General features: G+C 43.4%; 1 protein-coding gene across 2 annotated transcripts in view; it reads right to left on the bottom strand.

The window, feature by feature from the left end:
- Positions 1–24,128, bottom strand: part of kif1c (kinesin family member 1C) — a 38,884-nt gene extending 14,756 nt beyond the window's left edge. Inside the window, exons 1-16 of one of the 2 annotated variants that reach the window (XM_040140684.1) lie at positions 24,003–24,128; positions 7,668–7,795; positions 6,809–6,885; positions 6,629–6,707; positions 5,858–5,958; positions 5,368–5,433; positions 5,107–5,285; positions 3,858–3,969; positions 3,591–3,668; positions 3,439–3,504; positions 3,223–3,301; positions 2,778–2,856; positions 2,427–2,575; positions 1,548–1,652; positions 968–1,098; positions 786–865 (exon numbers count right to left, since the gene is read on the bottom strand). In XM_040140684.1, the coding sequence (XP_039996618.1) occupies positions 786–865; positions 968–1,098; positions 1,548–1,652; positions 2,427–2,575; positions 2,778–2,856; positions 3,223–3,301; positions 3,439–3,504; positions 3,591–3,668; positions 3,858–3,969; positions 5,107–5,285; positions 5,368–5,433; positions 5,858–5,958; positions 6,629–6,707; positions 6,809–6,885; positions 7,668–7,776 (1,490 nt within the window). In that variant the 5' untranslated portion in view covers positions 7,777–7,795; positions 24,003–24,128. The remainder of the gene's footprint in view (positions 1–785; positions 866–967; positions 1,099–1,547; positions 1,653–2,426; positions 2,576–2,777; positions 2,857–3,222; positions 3,302–3,438; positions 3,505–3,590; positions 3,669–3,857; positions 3,970–5,106; positions 5,286–5,367; positions 5,434–5,857; positions 5,959–6,628; positions 6,708–6,808; positions 6,886–7,667; positions 7,796–24,002) is intronic. The other variant, XM_040140685.1, reaches the window with a different exon arrangement.
- Positions 24,129–24,633: the final 505 nt, after the last annotated feature.

Genomic DNA, 24,633 nt, shown 5'->3' with positions numbered 1-24,633 from the left:
TCTCGTCCCTCTTATACTCTACTTCAGCGCCCGGCGAAGTGTTTAACCTCCCCCCTCCCAAGCAAAGTCCCAGTGGCTCAATGAAATGATTTCACTCTGAATGGGAAAGTTATTCACTGCAACAGTTTAAGGTTTCAAGTTTAAAGTTCTTCTATATGATCTCGTAGGGGCAGAAAACACCTTCTGATTAATAACGGTGGCGGTTCCATCGTTTTATTTCAAAGTTTAGTTCAGACTGAAGGGCAGCACGAAGGTGTTGACAGGGCAAAACTGACAATTAGAACATGACCATCGCAACTAGGGCTGAGACGTACATCGAGCTCTCCTGCTCTATCTGGGCCGAAGTTGATTATTAAAGTGGATGTTGAGTTCTACTTGGTTGAGGCATCTGGTGCTGACAGTCTGAAGCGAGGGATTTTTCAATACGCATAATGATGACAGGTTCGAAGGGCTTAGTTTTTGTCTTTGGTGAAAAATGACAACAACAAAAAAAATCAACTAAAATTGTGAATCAGCCCCAAGCCTGAACAAAGACATTTTTGGACAAACGCAACTGGAACTTGAAAAGCAACAGCTACAGCTAAACAGCAGTTTATCAACTCTATCCATTAAACTCTAAAGACAAGATGGACAGAAAACTACAACAACCTGACCAACAGCACAGCCATAGCTCCAAGCAGAGGTAAAACAACCCACTAAAATATAACTTAAACTAACGCCACAACCGCATTAACCAACCTACCACTAGAGTTACTGAGGAAACAAACCAACGTTGGCGATGTTACCTCTCCAGACGAATAGATTCTGTCTTTCTTAGTTTCTCTTCCCACGTCTCGTTAAGCTCAGCGATGATCTTCTCTGTCTCCTACAACACACACACACACACACACACAGATGTGGTCGGCTTAATCGAGGGGTTTTCAAAGCTCCGATTTAGTCTATCAGGGGTATCGGACTCTGATCCTACCAGCAGTCTCTCGGCCGCTTCCTCTTTACTGATGGTCTCCGTGGCAACGGCCTCCTCGCCTTCCTCTCCATCCTCGATCAGGTGGTCAGGGTCAGCAGGTACGTCACCTGCAGACGCCAGCTCGACTGCAGCTGCAGAGGCGAAAAAAAAGAAAAAAAGAAAAAAATTGAATTCAACAGTCATTTGGTCAAGAAAATGAATGTGATTTTCAGAGCATGTTGTTTTTAAGGTGGAAAAGAAGGAGAAGGAGAAGAAGTAAAATCGAGGGAGATCAGAAGGAGCGTTAGGAATTCTCAGGACAAACAAAAAACGAAGAAAAGAACGGAGGAAACAATTACAGATAATAGCAAGGGTTATCGGAAAAAAGGTACAGGCAAAGAAAAAAGAACGGAAGAAACAGAAAGAAGGAAGAATCTATGTGTGTAGGATTTCCTGCAGGTCTGTTGTATTAGACTTCATTAGTTTTACCTCGGCGAACCTAATAAACTAGATCACATACTGCTAACAGATCAACGTGGGCCTCGGAAAGCCTGTATCGTGAGGCTGTCTACAGAAAACAAAGGCACACGCAGACAGTCACCTGGAAGGGCGGAGCAATTCTTAGCTGTGAGCCCATTGGCTGAGAGTGCCAGCTGCAGCGGGGAGGGGGTCCCACCTGCAACACCACCGGGGCCATTGTTGTTGACTTTTAGAGAGGGGGGGAGAAGCATCAGAGTCATGTTTCACTTTTTAAGAAGAAGGAATCTCTGCTATGCTGGTTATGTAAAGAACAGCTTGTAAATATCTGCTCTCTCTCTCTCTCTCACACACACACACGCACACACACACGCACACACACACGCACAGTTGCTGTTGTCCGTAAATACCCGCCTCTAAGCATACATCACATAGACATGCCATCCATACCATGTTTAAATAAACACACACACCACATGAAATACAGTTTATCAGAGTATGAATGATCTGCATTCCATGTGAACATGGGTGTGTAGTGTGTGTATGCACCAATATCACATATATACAGTGCCATGTGGATACCGGCACACATGAAAAGTAAAAAGTAAGTACAATATATTCATTATAGTGTGCGTTCATCAGTTTACCATATACGATATGATGCGTGTATACCACTGAAATGTATTTCTTATTATACGTGTACACCAGTAGAATTAATTGTACCGTGTACTAGTGTTGTGCCTATATTATTATGCCTATGCGCCAGTGTGAACACCGGTTTAATGTATTATCACGTGTAAATACAACTTTCAATGGATTTATTGCAATGTGTACACCATCTACCCAAATACCAGTGGGTTGTATCTGATTATATTCGGGATGCGTGCGAGTAGTCGACCAAACAATTAAAGGTCGCTGCCCTCGCTAGTCGGCAGCAGAAATACCAGTCGCTTAAAGGATTCATAGTTTCTGAGTGTACAACACTGTTCGTGTTTGTGTATACCAGCATTATCCAGCAGTTCCTGCAGGCCCTGAGAGAACAGCAGGTTCCTCAGTCGCTCCACTTCAGCCTTCAGCTCTCTGATCAGTTTGGCGTTGGGATCTTCGTTGATCACAGCGTTGCAACGAATCTGTTTGGCGCGGTCGGCATACCTGGAACCGCACGAGACCGAGTTAAATTAGATTCAACGGGGTATATCTCGGCCTTACCGTGGATCCGTTTGGAAGCCTCCTTGGCTCACCTACAGACTGCAATAGAGCAAATTACGCTAAAGGACGTTTACGCCAGTAATCTACACATGGTGAAATTACACAAAAGCCGATAGATTACACTCCACAGGCATCAATGTCTGACCTCAGAGTGCTCAGTGTTTCTTCGTAGTTGATGTCAGCAGGACTTAGAGCAGCAATCATGGCCGTCCGAGAGTTTCCTCCTGAAGCAGACATACGTTCAAACTTTAATGTTATTTACCAACTCCTTCCTTTTAGCTCTGCTACTCTCAGCCCTCAAATTCTTAGCCACGGTTGAACTAGCCAGTACTACGGTATCGTCTCGTGTTGCCAACCCCGCTGCTACTAGTCCTGGTTCTATCAGTCCTAGCGCGGCTGTTGTTGATACTGCTACTCTCTGTAAAGCTTGCTCTAGTAACAGACCTGGTACCACAGATTTAAGAAACTGCACCACTAGTCCTGGAGATGAGGGTTTTAATATGACTCCTGGTACTTTCTGATTCAACGCAACCGGTTGCGTGTGATATTTTTACTGCGATACAACTGCTCCCAACACCAGTTACACTTACCCAGGTTTTCCTTCAGTAGCCAGGTGAGCACAGAGTCTCTGTAGGGAATAAAATCACTTTTCCTCTTCTTACTGCTCTGCTGCAGACAAGGGAAGGGAACTGTCATTTTTCACTGAAAATGGGAACTAGGATCTTCTCCTATTTTTCAGTGTCGCCACCTTTGCACATTTTCTGATATTTAACCTGAGTATAAATATCAAGTGTGTGTCGACCCACCATTTCAGCCAAAGCTGATATCACTTTTCCCAACGTGGTCAGAGATTTGTTGATGTTCGCGCCTTCCTGTGTGCAAATGTAAAGCAAACTTCACTTACAAAATCACGGATTTTAGTCAAGCCCACACCAGGATGACACTTGTGACCTCTGACCTTGAGCCTGGTGCCCTTTGCCCCCGACGAGTCAGCTCGCTCGCTTCCAGCCAGGTCGACCAGACTGATTTTACTGACCTGAGGAGAAAGTTATCAGTTTCATCTTCATAATCCTGATTAAAGACTACACTAGAAAACCGCGTGGTGGCACTGCGGCATGTGGACACCGGAGCCTCACAGGTACAATAAGGATGCTGAGTCCTCACCGGGTCAGTGAGTACACCGGGTCCTCAAAGAGACCAAACGGGCACACGCACACCCACACACCTTCTCAGTGTCCAGGCTGGTCATCTGGTCTCGTCGTTTCTGGGTGAAGACGATGGTGAAGACGGCATGCGACCTGGACGACGTCTCATTCATGTTTGTGGCCGCAACTGTCCTGTAATCAATAACCAGACAGGTATAAATAATTAGATTACATTAACTACAGTTCCCAGAATATCTGTCAACAACCCCAAACGTTTGCTGCTGTGGAGAAAGAGAGAGTTTTCCCATTGGAGCGAATTTGGGAATCATCGCTCATATTTATGGGTTTCCTACGTTTCCCAGAATGCCTTTCTGCATCCACCCAAAAACTTGTGTCTAAACTTGTTTCGCTGTTTGAATTTTGGGCTCCAAAGCAACTGTTTCATTAACTTACACTTAATCTCCTTTCACCTGTTACGTGTCCGCTGACACTTCAAGTCATTTTTTATTTACTATTTAACCGGCAGGTCTCACACCCAGATAATCTGACATCTCTTTTTCTTTTTCAACTTTCAGAGCAGACAATGTGGGATCCGACAGCCGGTTCTATTGTGGATCCAGTTAAAAGGCCGATGACGTTAACAAACACGGTGGGGACCAGCTTAAACGTTCACAAGTGGACACACTTCACCAAAGTCAAAAAAACAACTGCAAAATGCACCAAACTAACTACTCATAAAGATTTGATAAGTGGATTCAAAAGGATTCTGATTTGATAAAATGCAACGTTCACGTGCTTCATCTCTTAGACTTCATCTGACACTTCGACTGTCAAGTCTTTTACATCACACAAGCAAAGAAATTTACATTTTAAAAGAACATTAGTCGATTAGTTGAGCGACAAAATTAATTGGCAACTATTTTGATAAGCACCTAACTATTTACCATACTTGTTTAAGCAAAAATGACAAAATTTCCTGTTTCTCAAAAGTGAATGTGTCCTGCTTTTCTTAGTCTTCTATGATAGTAAATTGAATATCTTTGGGTTTTAGCCTCGATTGGACAGAACGTGACGTGAAGACGTTACCTTGGACTTTGAGAACTTCTGATGGACTTTTTTTGCTGTATGTTGACATTCTTTAAACCAAATCGTTATCAATTAACTGAGAAAATAACTAGCAGATTAATCAACAAACTGCAAATTTTCAACAACAGCACACGTACATTTCCGTCAGAGAATGCAGCCTTTTCTAGTTTGGTTTAAAAAATTCAAGCTGTGGATTTATCTGGATGCTGCGTCATGACATCCAACCGCAGGGAGAGGACTGACCGAGCTTTGTTGCCGGCGTCCATCAGGTCCCGGATGTCAGTGAATCCGGTCACGGCCAGTTTGGACAGGTCCTCCACATACGGCCCCAGGATGGGATGCTCTCGAACCCGCAGAGTCCCCTGGGACTTTGGGTTCAACAGATCCCGGACCCGCTCACAGTAAATCTCCATGTAGGACACCTGGAGGAGGGAGAGATGGCTTTCAGCTAATCAATGCTCACCGAACAAATCAGTTTGGATCTGCAGATTGGAGCGAGTTTACCTCCACAGAGTAGTTCAGGTCAGGATCTGTGTTTTCTCCCGTTCTCTGAAACAAGTCCTCACACAGCTAAACACAGAGAGACAGAGGTGCATCGATCAGAATCAGTCCATAGAATGACAAAAAACATCGAGAGTGGATTTATGACTCTGCATCGAGGCGTTCCCACGTCCTGCTGTGGTTCTCAAAAAGCTTCTACACGTCAGGACCACGTGGAGACTGACACGCGTGTGACTAATCGGCACGGGCTGCATTACATCTCTGCTCTACGACATTAAAAATAGTTGCTGGTGCTTTACTTCAGTGTTACTTTGATTATCCTGCCTCCTGCTGATACGGCAGTTCTCCACCGCTCATTAAAAGTAAGCTTCGGATTGTTCAGGATGGGCCCAGTAGGCTCATGCGGAACACCGAACCATGATGTTGTCATCTGTGGGGGGGCCAGCAGAGCACCGTGACACAGAGACATGAATCAAATTTAACTGTCTGTTACCTGTGGTATGATCCCCTCCTGTCCAGGCTCCTGTTTGCCCATCATGGTGTAGCTCTTTCCTGCACCAGTCTGGCCGTATGCAAAAATACACACATTGTATCCTGGGAAAAAATAGACAAAAATCTTACTGGAGTGGAAAAGAATGAACAGTGGAACAGCTTGTCTTGTCCAAAACTGTCCACCACCAAAAATCAGCTCCTGAAATATACTTGAGGTGAGAAACGGGACTTGCAGCTGTTGGGTCGAGCTGCATATCAGATGTACAGCACATGGTGTAAACAGTTATCGTCATGGCCCTAATTATGTTGAGTGGCAGCCGCACCATCAGGTGAAAGATGCGTACCAACATTGCCATCTGTAGCATCCTTACCAGGATCATTAGCATCTCTGCTTATTAGCCTCTGCCAAATCATTAGAATTAACATTGAGATCTGTAGCATTTTCACCAGGGTTTCAATCTGAGGCAAAGCTAAAATCATTAACACGAATGTTCACAACTCAAGCATTTCGATCAGTATCGTTAGCATCATCGCAAGAATCGTAACCCTGAACATTAATAACTGTGTGATCCTCGTTAGCCTCGGTGTCTGTAGCATCATTACTCTGTGTCATTGGTCTTGTAGGTCACGGTGTTGTTTGGCGGTTGAGTGTGTTAGTGGTTGAGACCTTTACCAGGAATGTAGTTGAACTGGATCAATATTTAAGAACAAACAACAACAGCACCATCGGAAACCCGGTCAGTGAGGAGCAGCAGAGTTCAGACTGTTTTACCTTCAAAGGCGTGCAGCAGCATCTCCTCTCCAATGTCCTTATACACCTGCTTCTGAGACGCAAAGCTGGGGTCATCGCCCTGCAGAGACACGAACACACACCTCTGGTTCTTACTGATCCCGCTTTATCTGATGAAGGGTTTTTTTTTTACATGTTGTGTGTGCCAGAGCGTGTGATCACCGTTGTGTGTGACCAGTAGGAATAGTCGAAGGTGAAGTTCTTAGCTCCATCTTTGGGCTGTTTGGGGTTGGAGATACCTGGAAAGAGAGAGAGAATGAAAGAGGGGAATAATCAAACACCGTGTACAGCTACGTTTAATGATACACAACACGCTCAGACGCATGTGGACGCCCCTGCGCTTTTAGTCTAGGTGTGCGTTTCCTGAAACCAGAGAAGCGGAGGCAGATTAATGCCCACGCCCTTGGGGTCACACGTGGCTGAAAGGACCAGGTGTCCACATACTTTTGGACGTGTAGTGCAACTCCTAACCTGAAGGCTAAACAGACGGACGCACGGCTGCTAAAAACAGTCCTGCTGCAGCAAAGTCTATTAATAAACTGTGTGTGTGTGTGTGTGTGTGAGAGAGTCTAAATAGCAGCAGGTTCAGAGGTCAAATGACGGGCAGAAGCATTCTGGGATTGCCGAGGCCTGTTTAATACATGCAAACCTCTAACTCTATGAGAACGGGGGAAAAGCCTTTAAGAAAACCAGTGGGGATTTGTTTTGCAAGAGAGCGCAACTGAAATCATTAATTGACTAAAGAGCAGAACATTTAAAACATATTTACAGCTTTGGAGCTTTGTGCATCCCCTGAGAGAAGAAAAAAGAAATTACGATTAGATTTAACTGAATTTGAGGATAAAGCGATGCCTGCCACCTCAATTAACGAATCTCAATTAACGACAAAATCGGAAAATTTCACGGTATTTTGTGGAATCGTTGTAGGCCAGGGAATGCATAACGTCAATGAGGGTCCTGACATGTATAGAAAGACAAACGTGTGTGTGTGTGTGTGCGTGTATGTGTGTGTGTGTCTTACAGGTAGTGTTTCCCTGCATCTGGATCACACACTTGGCGTTGCGTCCCGTCTCCCGGGAGTTGAACGGACGGACCCGTACCGCCACCTTCACTGACGCACCCGCCATCATTCAGCTCCGCCCACCCTACCTGAGGACGGCCAATCAGAGAGCACGGTCAGACGTAGACAGAAAAAGCAAAAGCATGAACATTAAAATAAATTGGATATTTAAAAGGCACTCCAAGGATTTTACTGCAACATACATTCTGCGTCACAGACTGAGCAGGGTGGAGACACTGTCCCGGTGCATTATGGGAAATGCAGGATCCAGTGTATACTTTTCTCAGAGGAACTTTGATTTTTGTTAGTGAGTTCAGGGAAAACTCATTTTTTCATTCATTAATTATTTGTTCACATAAACGTTTCTGCTACATTCATGTTGAAATGAATTGATTCCAAGTGTAATAATTCAACACTCTCTGTATTTTCCATATGATTAGTACCAAGTTACAAATTTCTTTCCAGGAAACTTCTTGGAAATTATTATGGAATTATTTGGAATTCTCACAACCATAAAATAAAGTGTTTTTTGCTATTTATACAAGGAAAAAGAAAAAAGAAAAAACACAGAATTAAAGAAGAAATGTTTTGTTTCAAAATTTAACTTAAAATAATAAAAATAAAATTATTAAATTCTACGTTGTGATTAAAATTTAAGGTTATAAAAAAATCAGCAGTCAGATATTATTTTGTTGGTTTTTTTTTATTTTTTTATTGTCAGTTACAAAACCCTTGTATTTACATTACTGCTAATTTTGTACTACTTACTGATTATTTATTTCCAATAATTTAGAAAATTATTGAAAATTTTTCTGAAAAACAAAACAAAAACAAAAAAACAAAAACAAAACGGATGCATAAAAAGTGCAAACCAAAATTTTAATCTTAAATTTAAAAATTTAAAAAGCAAAAAAGTTTTGTTTTATTCATTTGCAGTGTTTTTTTTGTAATTCTTAAACTTTTTTTATGTTTATAAAATTGGAATAATTGGATTTATATTGAGATTAAAATGTATATTTTAAAAAAATCAATGGTTAGATTTTAATGTTGTAATTTTTTGTTTTGTATTTTATTTTTTAGATTTTAATGAACTGCGATTATTGCTCATATAAAGTCAGCGTCAAACTCCTTATATCAACATTTTTGTAATTTAAACTTCTCACGTCCTACATTTTTATTTTTTGTTGCTTTTTACTGTTTCTATTGTGATTCTAATGGTTTTAATATGCTCTATATGAAGATTTAAACTTTCACCGTTCATTCCACTTTTCCGTCTCTCCTCCTTCTTCCCCCCGTTCTTTTCCCGCTCTTCCTCTCCTCACTCTAACAGAATAACCCCGTCAGTCGTTTCCTCTCTCCATCCCCGGTTTTATGTTCAGACCACTTCTCTTCTCTTCTCCAGAACTCCTCCCTTCACGTTACGAGCTCAGTGTCCCGCTCTTTTTTTGAACTCTAGATTTTCTTCTCCACTTCTTTCCTTTCCTCACCCTCACATTTTTCCTTCTCTTCTTCACTCTTCTCTCTTTCTCCTCCTTTTTATATTGACTTCACGTCTTTCCTCTCCTTCCTTCTCATCTTTTTCTTCTCTTCTTTTCCCTCCTCTTGTATACATTTTCTCTCTCTCATTTTCTATCTTCTTTCCTCCCCTCTTCCTTTCTTGTCTTTTTGTTTCAACTCACGTCTTCTCTTTTTCCATTTCATTCTCTCCTTTTAAAACTTGACTTTTCTTTCTTCTCCTCTCTAACTCCTTCTGTCCTCCTTCCCCATATCCTGTCCCTCCTTATTTCTCTTCACCCTCTCTTCTAATTTCTTTTTATCTTTTTCTGTCGCTGCTTTTTTCTCCTCGTTTACTCTTTACTTTGGTTATGTTATCCCCTCTTTTCCTCTCCTCTTTTGATTCTTAATTTTCATTTTTCCATTATTTCTTCTCCTTTTGTCATTTCTCTCCTTTCTTTCCTCTTTCTCTTTACTGTTGTTAGTCTTTTTTTCCCCAACTCCTCTCTCTCTCTCTCTCTCTAATTCATTCTGGGGCGTTCGAGCACCGCTAGCCATTCCCTCTCTCTCTCTTTCCTTTTCATTATTGCTCCCTGAAAGTCCTCCACCTCCTCCTCCCTTCACTCTTTCCCCTCTCTCTTCCTCTCTTTCTTTCATGCTTCCACTTTTTTTTCCGTCTCTGCTCGCTCTCTCTTTACATTCCTGTCCTCTGTTATGTGTTTCCTCATCGCCATGGAAACCACAGCTGCCCCATTTTCACCTCTGTCCTTCTACTTCTTTCATCCTATTGTCTGTCTGTCCTTCTTTTCCTTCTTTTTCTCGTTCTATTGTCTCTCTCTTTCTCACCCTCTTTTCTCTCATGTATGTTTTTTTCTCTCTCTCTCTCTCTCTCTGACTTTGTCAGTCTATGCCGAACGCCCTCGCCTCGGGCCTTTAAAAGCACACAGTTAAACACTAGTCTTGCTCTCCTGGGAAAACACCTTGTCAGGTATGGTTACTTTGTGAGTGTGTGTGTGTGTTGATTCATCACTTTCCCACAGTTAAAAAACAAAACAAAACAAAAAAAAAACAGTCAGCAGGCAAGTTATTGTCCAGCCCGTCAACCCTCTATCAGGCGGTCCGGTCAGAGTGGACTGATCGGTGTCTGATGCAGACGCAGCAGGCTCTGATCATGTCACTGATCAGCTGGTGTGTGTGAGACACAAGGAGAGAGAGACTGATCTGTAATTTACGTCCCGACGGTCTGTAATAGACGCACATGGCTGGCATTCCAACACACACAAACACCCAGAATGCAACGGGGATGCACCAGCACTAGTATCGGTATCCGGTCCGATGCGGCGCTCAGGAACTCGAACTCGTCAAACTTCTCCGCTACGCACCCGATACCCAGCAGTGGAGACAGTACGAGCAATTTAGCACACGCTGTTGAGCAAGCGGAACACAAGCTAGCAGGAGTGTGACGTCTTTGTTCGGCCCCCATGGTCCCCTCTTTACCAGAGTGGTTTACACACCCATACGGAGCTTATTTTGCTAATTTTAGCAAACTGTTGTGAATCCCCTGAAAACAAAGGCAAACTGTATGTAATGGTTGAGTTAAATTAGTCATAAACAGTGGCCTCAGGAAGTGTTCAGAACCCTTCGCTGTATCGTGTTGTGATTTAAATGGATAAAACTGCCTTTTTTGCCCATCAATCTACACGCAACAACCCATAGCAACAAAGTGAAAACATGTTCTCAGAAATTTTTGCTAATTTATAAAAAAAAATAATAATAAAAAATACCAATAACTCCAGAACCACTCAGTCCACTCTGATTGTACAGAGCTGCTACAGAGCGGAGTGTGTGCCTTCATATATTCGGCTCCCTGAATTTTGCAAACCTCAGTGTCTGAATGCAGAGTCAGTCGCACTTTTGCCACCAGCGCTGCAACACTGGCAGGCTGCAGTAGATGAAACACAGCGGCGTTCAGTAATGAAAGGATCAACACTTGAATGGCTTTAGTTTAGCTGATACTGATCCATCAAAACACGCCCCGATCAGCGCAGGACACATCTGGTGTACAACAGAGCCCGACCAAAACATCAGTGTGGACAACGTTAACTCATCACACATACTTTTGCATCAGTCAATAAGTATCAAAAAATGTTATAAGTCCCTTTTCAACCAAGAGGTTCCACGAAGTGGGGAACTACAGGAACAAATCTACAAACTAAAAGTCCCTTTGTGCTTCTTGTTTGTTTTCCCACCACATGTGAAGAACTGAAAGTTCCTGTGGTGGAAACAGCCACCATGTCCTCATTAAATCGTTTCTTCAGCACAGAGCAAACCAACATGAGCGTCTCCCACCAACACGTACAGTGTGTTTATCTACAGCCCGGTGTATCCGGACGCTCCGAGCCTCAGAGCTCCACTGTTACCAGAAGCAATCGAAACGCATCAGTGAGTCACACTGTTGCTCTGGGTGACATGTTGCTTCATCACCATCAACACACACACACTGTAGTTTAGTTAAACTCAGTCCCACACACACACACACACACACCGTCCCGCTGACACAAATACTCCCTACGGCACCAGACGTGGATTAATCCACCGCTGAAAACTGTCCCCGACAAATGCTCTATTTCCTCCTGTTGGTTTGTTTGTTGTTTAATGAAACTATATATTTGTGAGGTGTTTTTAAAGATTTACGTCTTCAGTTGGAACCACTGGGCTCGGATCTTTCAGTATCGCTCAGGCTGTAGTACAAACAAACTTCCTCTGCTGTCTGTGTGTGAGGTCCCATTCGTGTCTCTCTCTCTCTAACAGATCAGGTGTTTGTTTCACCCTCCTGAACCGACCTGAATGAGCCTCATAACAACAGAGACAACGCACCCAATGTGCTCATGCAAAAACAAACAAATGAAATAGCAGCCACACTGTGAAACCATCACAAAGGTTACAGGTGGTTTATTACATGACGTCCGGTCTATGGTGTAGGAGGTACTCCTTATTCAGCTTTCACCCAGTCTTTAATTGCAGTTTATTCCACGCCGGGGCATGTTTTTAGTCCTGCTAGCAGTGTGGCTCTAAGGATGAAAGTGCCTGTTGGTCAGTCCACCACTTTGGTTCAGACTGAAATATTTGAACAACTATTGGATTGACAGGGATGGAATGTGGTTCAGACATTCATGTCCCCTTCAGGATGAAACGTAATAAAACTTTGTTGATCCTCTGACCTTTCAGCCAGCACCACAATTGTGTCAGCACTCGTTAATGCTTTTTTTTTTTTTTAGGCTTTGGTAATTATGCTTAATTTACAACATTTACAACATGTTCATGGACATTTTCCTGGAAAGATCCATGTCATGTGGTTCTAAGTGCGGGTAAAAGCGAGACTGGTTACACTTCCACTTATTGATAAATTGCTAGACTAACGCGACCTCGAGACTTTTATTCAGAGGACGGCAGGTGAGCTGAACATGTAAAACGTGAAGTGCATCTACAAACAAATAGACAATTCAGGATACACCAATAAGCCAAAAACATTATGACCATTATGAGTGTCTGGGATACATTAGATGGTAGGTGAACAATCGGTATAGTAACATCCCAAGCTTTGTCCCTTTTTTCCCTGTAATAAATATCTAACTCTGCAGTTCTCTCCAGGAAACTTTTAAGAAATTATTAGAAAATAATGGACCTGTGACATAAAGTGTTACTCAATATTTTAATGTGTCCGCTACTTTGGTTTTTGACCAAATACCTGCACAACTAAATACATTTCCCATCAGCCTCAGCTGCACTTTGTGTTTACTGTTAATTGGCTAATGTTAGCATGCTATTAAGATGGTGAACATGGTAAACATCAGAGCTACCAAACATCAGCACATTAGCACTGTCATTGTGAGCGTGTTAGCATGCCGATGTAGCATTTAGCACTGAAGTTCCTAAATACAGCGTCACAAAGCGACTGGCTCTAGACCTTTAGTCTGGCTGTAGTTTCGTTCATCATTTCTATCAGTAATAATGTAAAACAAGACTCACCAACTTGTTATGTTACTATGACTGACAGAAATGATGAGCAAGCTACGAAAATAAAAAGCAAGCTGTAACAAGCCAAAACCATCCCTTCTGAGTAAGCATAGATTCTGTTTTCATACAATCTGGGTCTTTAGTTTGTAGTTTTGTCCATCGTTCACTTTCAGCTGTGCTAAAGTTTGTTGCTGACACAGAGCAGTCAGACAGCCCCTTTCAGACGTGCACCTTGTTTCGTAAATGTCGGTCTCATTTCTGAAAAAGTGACGGGCAATTTTCAGTAGAGGTTGAAACATTTCTGCCATACCTCTCAATCTAAACCCAGACTGTGTGGAGAAACCGACGGGGATGATAAAAGTTATTTTTTGTTTGTTTCATCTCATCTTGCAGACGTACATTCCTAGTGTATATCTAATCTTCTGTGCTATTGATCTCATTTCCAAGTCAGTGGCTATATAATTTTATAAAATGTGGTTTAACAGGAGGTTAAATTACAACCTGAAGTGGCCCCTCGTGTTGCCGCTCCGCTCTTTTGACGACGCCAAATCTCCAGATCTTTTGCAAAAAAAAAAACGAATAAGATCTAAATTTAAATTCAAAATCACATTTTTCCTTTAAGTTGGTGTTGTCATTGCAGCAGCGCAAGTCAGCGGAGCCACGAGAAAGTATCGTCACCTCTGATATAACTCTTCAAAATGTGAGTACTGATAACGATCGCTTCCACACTAAATTTAGAAACGTTTCTTTATCTCTTTGTTTTGGCTGTTTGTCAAAAGAAGCATTCTTCTCCCCTGAAAACTGAGCTTCTCAATAATGGTCTCTGACTCTCCGGATTCATCTCGGCCATACACACAGTGTGAACCTGAGCCAGCCAAAAGATCAAACATCAGAGCATAAAGGGTAAAGCAACCGGGGCTAGGCATTGACATTTTTTACTATTTGGACGGAGTTCGGCAGTGACCGTCTGACTTCGCAACCTGCCCGCTAATGCCATTTCAAATATCACATCTGTGTGCAGTGATTTTCTCACCCCTGGTACTCATGAGAGACAAGACAAGAAAAGGCCTGCCCATCGGTAAATTCGTGGTTTATGCTCGCTTCGATTCCTCTGGGCAACAGGTGTCTGTGGACGTTTCTATCCAAATTTAGCACAAGGTTTGACCAAAGTTCCAGAAAATGTGAATCAATGGCTGTTATTTGAATATGTGTTGACTGGTTGATGGAGATGAACAGCTGGCGGAGCTGATTCTCCGGTCGCTGCCGTTAAACCACCGCAGAAGAAGAGGACGCGGCGAGGTGAGGTCGTTAAGAGAGCTGCAGTCAGAGCTCAGACGGTGGGGAACCATGTGGAGAACGTGATGGTTCCATGTGTTAATGTGAGGAGGGTTCCAGTCTCCTCGCGGCTCCTCACAGACCTGATGTTTATTATTATTGTTTTACACCTCAGCCGAGAGGAAAAACTTCACATTTCTAGTGTCTCAATGCATGTTTTTTGTTTGTTTTTTTTTTTACCAAAAATTGAAAATAAGAATAAAAACAGGTGAATGAAAAACTTAATGTCTTAATGTTTCATACTCATGACAACAGAAACAGAAAAATATTTACTCCTGAACAACTAGAGAGTGAATGTGCGTGAATTAAAACACAGTAAAGCATAGTTTTCACACATCAAATCCACAATCAATTGGCTCAGTTATGTCAGATTGGGCTGTCGATAAATATACTAAATCAGTTATATAATCAAATAGTAAAAAGAAAAAAAAAGAAAACAGCACTAACACGGCTGTCTGCCTCGTGACTTCCGGCGTGGGCCTGGTCCGCTGCACGACGGACAGGAGTCGCACAACGTCACTTCCACTGATCGACAACGAAATGGAGGCGAATAATTCAACGACAACTGTGAGGTAACGATGGCACCGAGTTCACAGAGAGAGCGATCTGCGCTCCGGACGATCTAAAAAACCCCGTTTTGAACACTTCAGATTTTGGTCAGTAGACGGTAAAATTGTGGAACCTGGAGATAAAGTAGAATGCAGGCTGTGTGAGCTACAGTTAGCCTAGCGTTCCAGCACTGGCGAGCTGAGGGCACACAGGGTTCACTCGAGTTTTCTGACGCTCTTCCTCTCTCCTGTCGCAGCAGTAGTAGCAGCGTTTGCTGCAGGTCTGATGGTGCTGACCGAAGCCCCGTAAATCACCCGCTGTCACAACAATCCCACTTAGTTTACAGGTGGAGAACGTCTCCAGACAGCCGCAAACACACTCAGAAACACTTCAGTACCAGTGTAACATCCCACAGCAGCCAACAGACGACACTTAACACTCTGATCGGTCACACGTAAGGTTGTTCAATACCTTCCAAGGCTTTTTTTGAGGAAGCCGAATGAAATACTTTTTAGAAACTTTTAAAGACCTGCAGACACCCTGTGTAATAGCAAACACTTACACATATTGTGCTCCAAATGTTCATTGAGCAAAAGAAGCCAAAGCTGTCCAGTTGTTGAACGTTGAATTGTTGAATGTTGTCTGAACACAAGCAGCCAAAGAAACACGGTTTCGTAAATGTAATAAAGCTGAAACTGTAGAAATGATGCCTCAAATGAAGAACTATCTGATAAGGCAGCAAGACAATCAGTCCGACCAGAGGTTTGGTGTCATGTTTCAGCACTTTTGAGTTCAGTAGAGGTTTTTACCCAACCTCAATACTGCCTCTGTTACTGAACTCAGCCACTGGAACTAAATATGTTAAAGTACAACCTGGTAACAGCACATTACAGTAACACACACACACACACACACAGGTCAGATTAAAGAGAGAACAGCAGCAGGACACCAGATCTCATCCTCTGAGGAAGTGACATCAGTGAACAGCAGTAGAGGTAAGTTGTGTTGGGTTCTGATACCTGCTCACAGGATCCGGTTCGCGGTGGATTTGTAAAGCACCGATGCCAACGAATCTCCTATCGAACCTGGTTATTTTCTAATGACAAAGACAAATGTTGCAAACGTGCAGGCTATTTTAGATGAGGATTGTGTGAAGTGTCCAGTGAAACTTTGGTCTACTGGTTAACGTCTCTCTCTCCAAACCGCCTACTGGACTCTGCCAAAGATTGTTTGTGAGCGAAAAGACACATCGCTCCGCAACATCTCTCCGCGACCGCCAGTGAACTGTTTTTGTAGTTCAACAGAGTGGAGACTCTTCTCCAGAGAAACGATCAGCTGATCGCAGCTCGTTAAATACGGGAGATGTTTTATGATCCAAACTAGGGCTGCAACTCATTTGTTTTGCTTTGTTTAACGGATTATCTGTCTTGTAAAACGCCACATGTTAGTTAAAAATGTTATAATTTTCCACAGAGCAAAGGTCTTGCTCAAATGTCTGGTTATCTCCGACCAACAGTCCAAAATCCAAAGATATTTACTTTACTATCACATGTGACAAAAAGTATCAAGTGCTCATATTTGAGAAGCTTGAAAATGTAAATATTTGACATTTTTGCTTAAAGAAAAAAGACCAAAATGATTCAATAAATTATCAAAATACAGTAGCTGCTGATTAGTTTTCTGTCAGTCAACCAAATGATTAATCGAGTCATCGTTCAGCTCTACATCAAATCAATATTTGGAGCTCATTAAGCTCAGAGTTCTGGATCAGGAGCTCCAGTATGTGAATCAAGGAGTTTGTGAAAAATCAGGTGTAAAAGTCAGTTTCTTCCAGCTGTTATTTCACCGTGTCCCAGCAATCAATATCAATCAGTAATCAATATTTCTGCTCTTTTCACGTTGGAGTTACAGGTTGTCAGCATTAATTGGGCTTCATTAATGTTAATGTTGAAGGTAACACTTTAAGTCCCCTATTTAGCATTGTACGCAGTACACAAACATTCAGTAAATGGTTTTATAGCATTATTATATAGTTATGTTCAGATATAACTTAACATGTTTAAGTGTTTATTAATGTTCAGTGTTTGTTCTACATGTTTTCTATTATTCCAGCTGTGTTTGACTGTGTTGTCCTTCATTGTTCATCCAGCAGCCTCCGCTGACGAGTGTCCACAGGAGGAGTTAGAGCCGGTGACAGAGACGCTGATAAACACCGAGATCTGATCACAGCTGCATTACAGACTATTAGAATCTATTTATTAAATGTTTATATTATTAAAAAATTGTGCGGCTTAAAATAAAGTGTTTCCAAAGTGTAGCTGATCACAGATCTTAACAAAACTTTGACTTGTAGTAATTTAGAACTTCAGTGATTTGCAAATGATGAAAGGTAAATGCAGTTAGATTTGATAAAACGCAATCAAACCCGAACCCCAGAAATAAATGAATGAGAACATTCTTTTAAATGTGCAAGTTCCTGCAGCACAAACACACACACACACACACACACACACACACACACACACACACACACACACACACACACACAGCACAGAAAACAGAGAGAGGGTGCGTGTTTGCTCTGTCAACACAGCTACAAGTCACACAACCACAGCAGGAACACAGCAAACAGAAACACACACACACACACACACACACACACACACACACACACACACACACACACACACAGACAAGATGGTGGACATAGATACTGGATTGTACGCTAATCTTATTGTGTGTGTGTCTAGGTGAGCGAACAGCCTGCATACCAGAGACCACGGGCAGAAACGCTGACATCACATCACAGGCATCCCAACACACACACACACACACACACACACACACACACACACACACACACACACACACACACACAGTTATTCAATGTGTCTGGTTGAAGAAGCCCGGCTAGTTGTAAAGCTGTTGCTAGCCAGACTAACCAGCTGTTTAAACACACTATTAGCACACACAGACAGTAAGAGGGAGACGTGTTTCCAGCTTCAGAGGAAAAATTCCAGTCGTTGTTGCGGCTCACAGCTTTTATCTCACAGCTAAAACCAGCTGGATCGTCTCCTAACCAACAATCTACCTCAGAGAAAGACTGCACTCAGCCAAAAATTACACAACACTCATCACACAGGAAAGAATGTGGAAGCAGAGGCAAACTCAACCAGTCTGCTGACACAAAACAATGTAAAAAAATACCTGATTTTGTTTAATTCAATCTCTTTGAGAGATGAGAAAAGAGCAGGAAATAATCAAACAAGACAAACTTGGACTGCCTTACGTCCAGCCAAGATCGCCATGAAAACAGAACATCAATATTCACAGTACTGGTAGTTTGTCATCAAGAATGCTAACAAAAGTTTAAAAAACTTTTTAAAATTTTACCTCATTGATATGCAATTGTGTGCAGCGAGGAACACCCAAATCTAATCAGATCCTTTACTCAATATGGAGTGCATGTAGTGTAAGTATGATGTTTCTGCTATGCATTGTTAGTGATCCTGTTCACAAAAATGTGTCTGCAGAGTCACAGAGTCAATGCGTAACAGACTCAAGGAGTCAAGGAGTCATTGAGTCACAGACTAACAGTCACAGAGTCAAGGAGTGACAGAGTCACAGACTCACAGAGTCAAGGAATAACAGAGTCACAGACTCACAGAGTCAAAGACTAAAAGAGTCACAGAGTCAAGGAGTAACAGAGTCACAGACTCACAGAGTCAAAGACTAAAAGAGTCACAGAGTCAAGGAGTAACAGAGTCACAGACTCACAGAGTCAAGGAGTAACAGAGTCACAGACTCACAGAGTCAAGGAGTAACAGAGTAACAGACTCACAGAGTCAAAGACTAAAAGAGTCACAGAGTCAAGGAGTAACAGAGTCACAAAGTCCCAGAGTCAAAGACTAAAAGAGTCACAGAGTCAAGGAGTAACAGAGTCACAAAGTCCCAGAGTCAAGGAGTAACAGAGTCACAGACTCACAGAGTCAAAGACTAAAAGAGTCACAGAGTCAAGGAGTAACAGAGTCACAAAGTCCCAGAGTCAAGGAGTAACAGAGTCACAGACTCACAGAGTCAAGGAGTAACAGAGTCACAGACTCACAGAGTCAAAGACTAAAAGAGTCACAGAGTCAAGGAGTAACAGAGTCACAAAGAAACTTAATTGATGTTTCACTATTTTCATTTTATAATTTATGATTACAGGAAAAATAATAATATATAATAACTTGAAGTCCTCCTCAAATATTTGCAAAATCACATATGAAATTATCAAATTAATGTACTTTGACCCTACGTTACACCGCACAAAAATCAACACTTTTATGTGGTATTTTCTCCCCCTGTCTGTAGATACTGCAGCTCATCAGTTCTTATCGGTTAGTTATTGATCAGTAGTGAACACATCTGATAACTCTCTGATGTGATCACAGTCATGTGGACAAACTCCCATAGAGACACAGACAGAGTTAGTTCCCATGTGTAGGCCTCTCTGGAGGAATGTGATAATGAATGGTCTTCATACCACCCGCACGCGCACACACACACGCGCACACACACAGACACACACACACACACACACACACACACACACACACACACACGCAGAGCCCTTCCTATGGTAATGTACACACACGCAGAGCTAAAGATAGTTGTCAGCTCGACTCGACGCCCAGTCGGTAAAGAACATTTTACACTGACTTTCTAACACTGTTTGAGTTCGACTGACAGATGAACGTTTCTACGTCCTGTTCACATGACAATGACCATGCGCTGCCTTCACGCGCAGTGGGAAATATTGGTATCACAACCTCAGCATGCACAAAAGTGACCTCAAGCAGCAGTCAGACGCAAAGCAGCCCGATCCCTGTCTAAAACCCAGTCCTGGGCTTCAACCAACAATTATTGTCATCATCGATTAATCTGCTGATTATTTTCTTGATTCATAGTTTTGTCTATAAAATGACGTGATCTATTTAGATCGCTTTTTTTAGTCAACAAACCAATGTCCAAATATATTCTGTTTACTATCATACATGACAAAGAAAAGCATCAAATCTGGACCTGCTAGAACCAGAAACTGTTTGGCATTCTTGCTTTTGATCAACAAATTGACTAGTCGACTAATCATTACAGCTGTACTTTGCACCAATGAGGGTCTTTTTAATCTGGTATCTATGGTGGATGCGGTGGTGTCAGGACATATGACCTCCTCAAAAATGTGGATGTGTGTTCCCAACTTTGAGAAAGGTATGTTAGGCTGTGTGAATCAGGACCCGGATGTTTTTACTTGAGTGTAATATACCGAACAATGGTTAAAAGACCAAACAGAAAATAGGAATAGGACAAAAAAAAAAAAAAAAAAATTAAGAAATAAGGGGTGGGCAGCATGAGGTCAATACTAATTGAAGAAAAAGAAGGGCCAATGTGTTGGAATATAGGTTAATCCTTGGTGGGGAAAAACCAACCAAATGGTACAAAAACTAGCCCAAATTATCACAAGCCATCGAAAGCCATTTTAACCTGCCCAATCAAATTAGAGGTAGCCCAACTGGGTGTCAAACCGCTACATTAAATCAGTTAAATCTGTAAACGCTGTAACTCTGTAAACACTTTTTCTTTCCGTTTCAGCCGTCCATTCAGACTAAAGTTGTGTTTCTCTCAACCTAAAGCAGCGCTTTTCCGAAACAGCCTCCAGATTTTCCAAATGCTATAAAGTCATCTCGGTGTTCCAGCGTGGATGCAGGGTTTTCCCAACCATTACAAGACTGACAGCAACATTAAGGCTACAAACAACCCGTAATGCAGCACTCTCTGTAAAATACGATAGTTACGCTGGTACTCGCTCGAGTCAACAGGAATTTCTGTTATTGTGAACACGTAGCAGTAATCGGCAAGTCCTTGAAATGTCAGGTGACCAGAAGTTTTTCAAACCTAATTTCCAGAAACAAATACCGTCTGATATTCGGCCGGGTGGATTGAGTACAACACTTTACGCTAACCGTTCATTAGCGGTCTCCCACTGACAAGCCACGGCATTAGCTAGCTTCGTAAACTGATTTAGCAACAGATAAGCTACTAGCAAGCGTTTTAAAGCGGCTTTCAGCGCCACACTGACCAAGGAGAAAATCATAAGGCATTTGTTCCATGGCTTTACTGAAGAGAAGCTTTTCAGGCAGTGTCAAGTGTAATGATAACGCTACAAAATGATGTGAAAATGCAAAGTCAGATAACATCACATTTTCTTAACCTAGGGAAATCCCTGATATGGGCTAAACTGAGCTTTTCCAAAAGATAATGTAAACTGCTCATGTAAACATGTGAGTGAGAACATGTTTGTGTTGAACTGAGCCGCGTTAAAACCCAGTGAGGCGATGACAGAGCAGGAGGAGACTGGACACGGGTTTGACTCTCAGCAGAGGAACTGACTGACCGTGGCTGCTCAGTCCCGGGCGACTCCGTGGCAGAGAAGTTAAGTGAAAACTTTTCTGTAATTGCTCATTTCAACATCGATATATCCAGTGACACAGCACAGCTGGTTTCATTACCCTGTATAAATGCTCACGTATGATATTGTCAGACGACGTGAAATCCAGATGTTATCAGCCAGCTGTGTGTGTCCCACTCCTCACCAGATGTGGCTTTAATGCAGTTTTGTTGTTACCTGAAAAGAGGACGAAGAATTGAACTGTTTTTTTTCCAGGTGTTTCACTGTGGACAGAGGTCAGTCCGAAAAAACACCTGGGAACACTGTGCGGACACAAGTCGTTTTCACGGGAAAGCTGCGACTTACATTTTTACTAAATCTGAGCTAAACGCTACAGCTGGATGCTAACTGGTGTTTCCACTGAGAAGCACTAGCTCGAGCGCTAACAGGTCGAACTGAGAGACGGGATGTTTGACATTCCTCACCTGGAAGAGGTTTTGGAAAAGTCATGGAGGACAGTACAACACACACACACACACACACACACACAGAGGCCTGCCATAATGACACAGAAGATTGGGTCTCTCATGTTATCAGTTTTGTGGTGTTGCCCAATAACATCAGAGCAGAATCCAAACAACACTCAGCTAAAAATACACGCGCACACACACACGCGCGCATGTGTACACACACACACACACACACACACACACACACACACACACACACACACACACACACACATAGCTGAGATGCCTGCTGAGAACTGCATTAGCCACTCAGGCTAACTTTAGAGAGTCTCCCTTCATCTCTGTTCACAGCAGCGTTGCCTCTAAAAGTTGCTCTGAGTCTCATTACTCAGCTCAATCTGACAAAGGCTACATGGCCAAAAATATGTGGACAAGCCCCGTACCCCTGCCCTGAGTCTCGCTGGTCCTGGTTCGCCTGCCTAAGCTCCAGCGAAGGGACGTCTTAGTGCTGCGGCGCACAATGACGCTTCAGACGACAGCGCGTTCCAACTTTAGTGCCAGCGCGTCGTGTTTGTCTCTTTCCTGTTTCAGCATAGAAATGCTCCCGTGCACAAGACCGAACCATAATAACAATGAGCAGATTAACACTCACGGCTTTGGAATGTACTTTTGGCCATGTGGTGAGTTTAACAGTGTTTACACGCTGAACTGTGTAAAAGTCGACACAAAGAAGCTGAGTGAGACTGTACGAGTAGACACAAATCCCCGGTTCTGTTTCCGCTTAAATCAACCTCCGAGACCCACAGGTCCACGTTCACGGTGCTGATGCCGGAGGTCGCGGCCTCGGCGCGATGTCGACGACGGTTAACGGCAGAGAGATCGTGTTTTCTGCCAAATAATTAAAAGTTCTTACGGCGGGTTGTGTGGATTATCAGTTTTTAAAAGCTGGAAAACTAAACTCCAGTCATCTCCACTGTCGTGAGGCGGAGGCTGACGTGTCGGAGACAGATATATCACACGCCGCCGTAACGATGAGTCAGCTGATCAATGAGTCTCTGATGAGGATTCGCGGCTTTTCTCATCGGTAGGATGCTGTATTAACCTACAGACGACGACCTCGGTGCCTCTTACTCTTTGTTCTCTTTTCATGCAGGTGAGACCCTTTAAAATATCCAGAACTTTGCAGCTGAGATCAGAATGAAGTCTGAGCAGGAGGACGGGTGGGGTCCGACCCACCAGCACCCAGTACTCCTGTAATAATGCAGTAATGACTACACGTAGGCCTGTAGTGAGTTTTTCGACTAACCGTTTAGTCCGTGAAACGTCGAAGAAACCGCGAAAACGCGTCGCTGAGCCGAAAAACGACGACTTGAAACGTCTTGTTTTGTTCGACCAAAAGCCCGAAAACCTCAAAAATTCAGTTCGCAACCACACACGACGGAGATGGCGGCAAATCTTCTCCTCCGAGGGGCCGAAAGCTGCGGATGCCTCCATGAACGACTGAGGCAATTAACCGACTGTCAAAATGGTCGCCGGTTATTTTCGTGTCGATCAACCGACCGGCGAGCCCACCGATCGATTCAGCTGCAGTACCCGTCTTGGACCACGACAGACTGAGACGGTGCAGCCACCGAACGACTGAATACGGATGGAGTCGGTCGACTGTCATCACAAGTAAAGTCGTTAGGTAACGGGACAACGTCCGACACAGCCTCGTGTTAAACATCAAATAAATCTACCGCTAACGTACATAAATAGAAAAGACCGGATAAAACCACATTTATATTTTGTGGCAAAGGTTTTTAACAGGCTCCGAACTTTGCAACCTCTTCAGTGTTGGAGCATAAACTCTTAACTTCAGGTAAATGTAGTAAAACGCGGAGTATTAGTAGGTGGAAGTTTGTAAATACTCGAGTACCGGCAGCTGAGACCGGTGCTGAGGTGAATGCGGACGGTTCCACTGCACCGCGGCTCGTCAGATTAAATTACCGGGGGATGACTCACCTCTGCCGGACCGGAGGAAACCGTGAGTCTCGTGGAGGCCACGCGCTGATCCGCTCACACCGGGCCCATCTCTCCGACCAGAAGAGAACAACGAACAGACGGGGGAAGCCGCGGCGGTCCCGGTCCCGGTCCTGGTCCGGGCCTGTCGGTACCGGGACACACAGACGGTCAGAGCGCTGGGTGGGGGCGCTGCTGTCGCGCTCTCTCTCTCCCTCTCACACACACACACACACACACACGCACACGTTAAAGAAAAGTTTAAACACTCACTAACGTCGCCTCCTCCGGTGTAACGGCGGCAGCGGCGGCTGTTTCCCAACTTTTCCCGGGGCGGACGTCGCCGTCCGGTAAATCAAACCGGGGGCGGGGAAGAGTAAAAGAAAAGTGAAACGGGGTGAAGGAAAGTTGAGGCCCGCTGCTGCCTGGTCGGCAGGGCGGTGAATCACGGCGGGTCCGGGCGCTAGCTAGCCGCTGAAACTCGCTAATCCGGTTATCCGTCCGCGCCCCGGCGGCCGCTTCTCCTGCGCCTGTTCGGGAGGGAAAAGTTTAACGGTGAACCGGGTGTGAACGGAGAGTTTTGACGGAAAACGGAGGAAAAGGAAAGAGGAGAGAGGGGGAGACAGAGAGAGAG

This window comes from Xiphias gladius, chromosome 12 (genome assembly GCF_016859285.1).
Source record: "Xiphias gladius isolate SHS-SW01 ecotype Sanya breed wild chromosome 12, ASM1685928v1, whole genome shotgun sequence".
NCBI lineage: Eukaryota > Metazoa > Chordata > Actinopteri > Istiophoriformes > Xiphiidae > Xiphias > Xiphias gladius.
The sequence above is the reverse complement of the archived record's forward strand: the minus strand, read 5'-3'. Positions and strand labels throughout refer to the sequence as shown.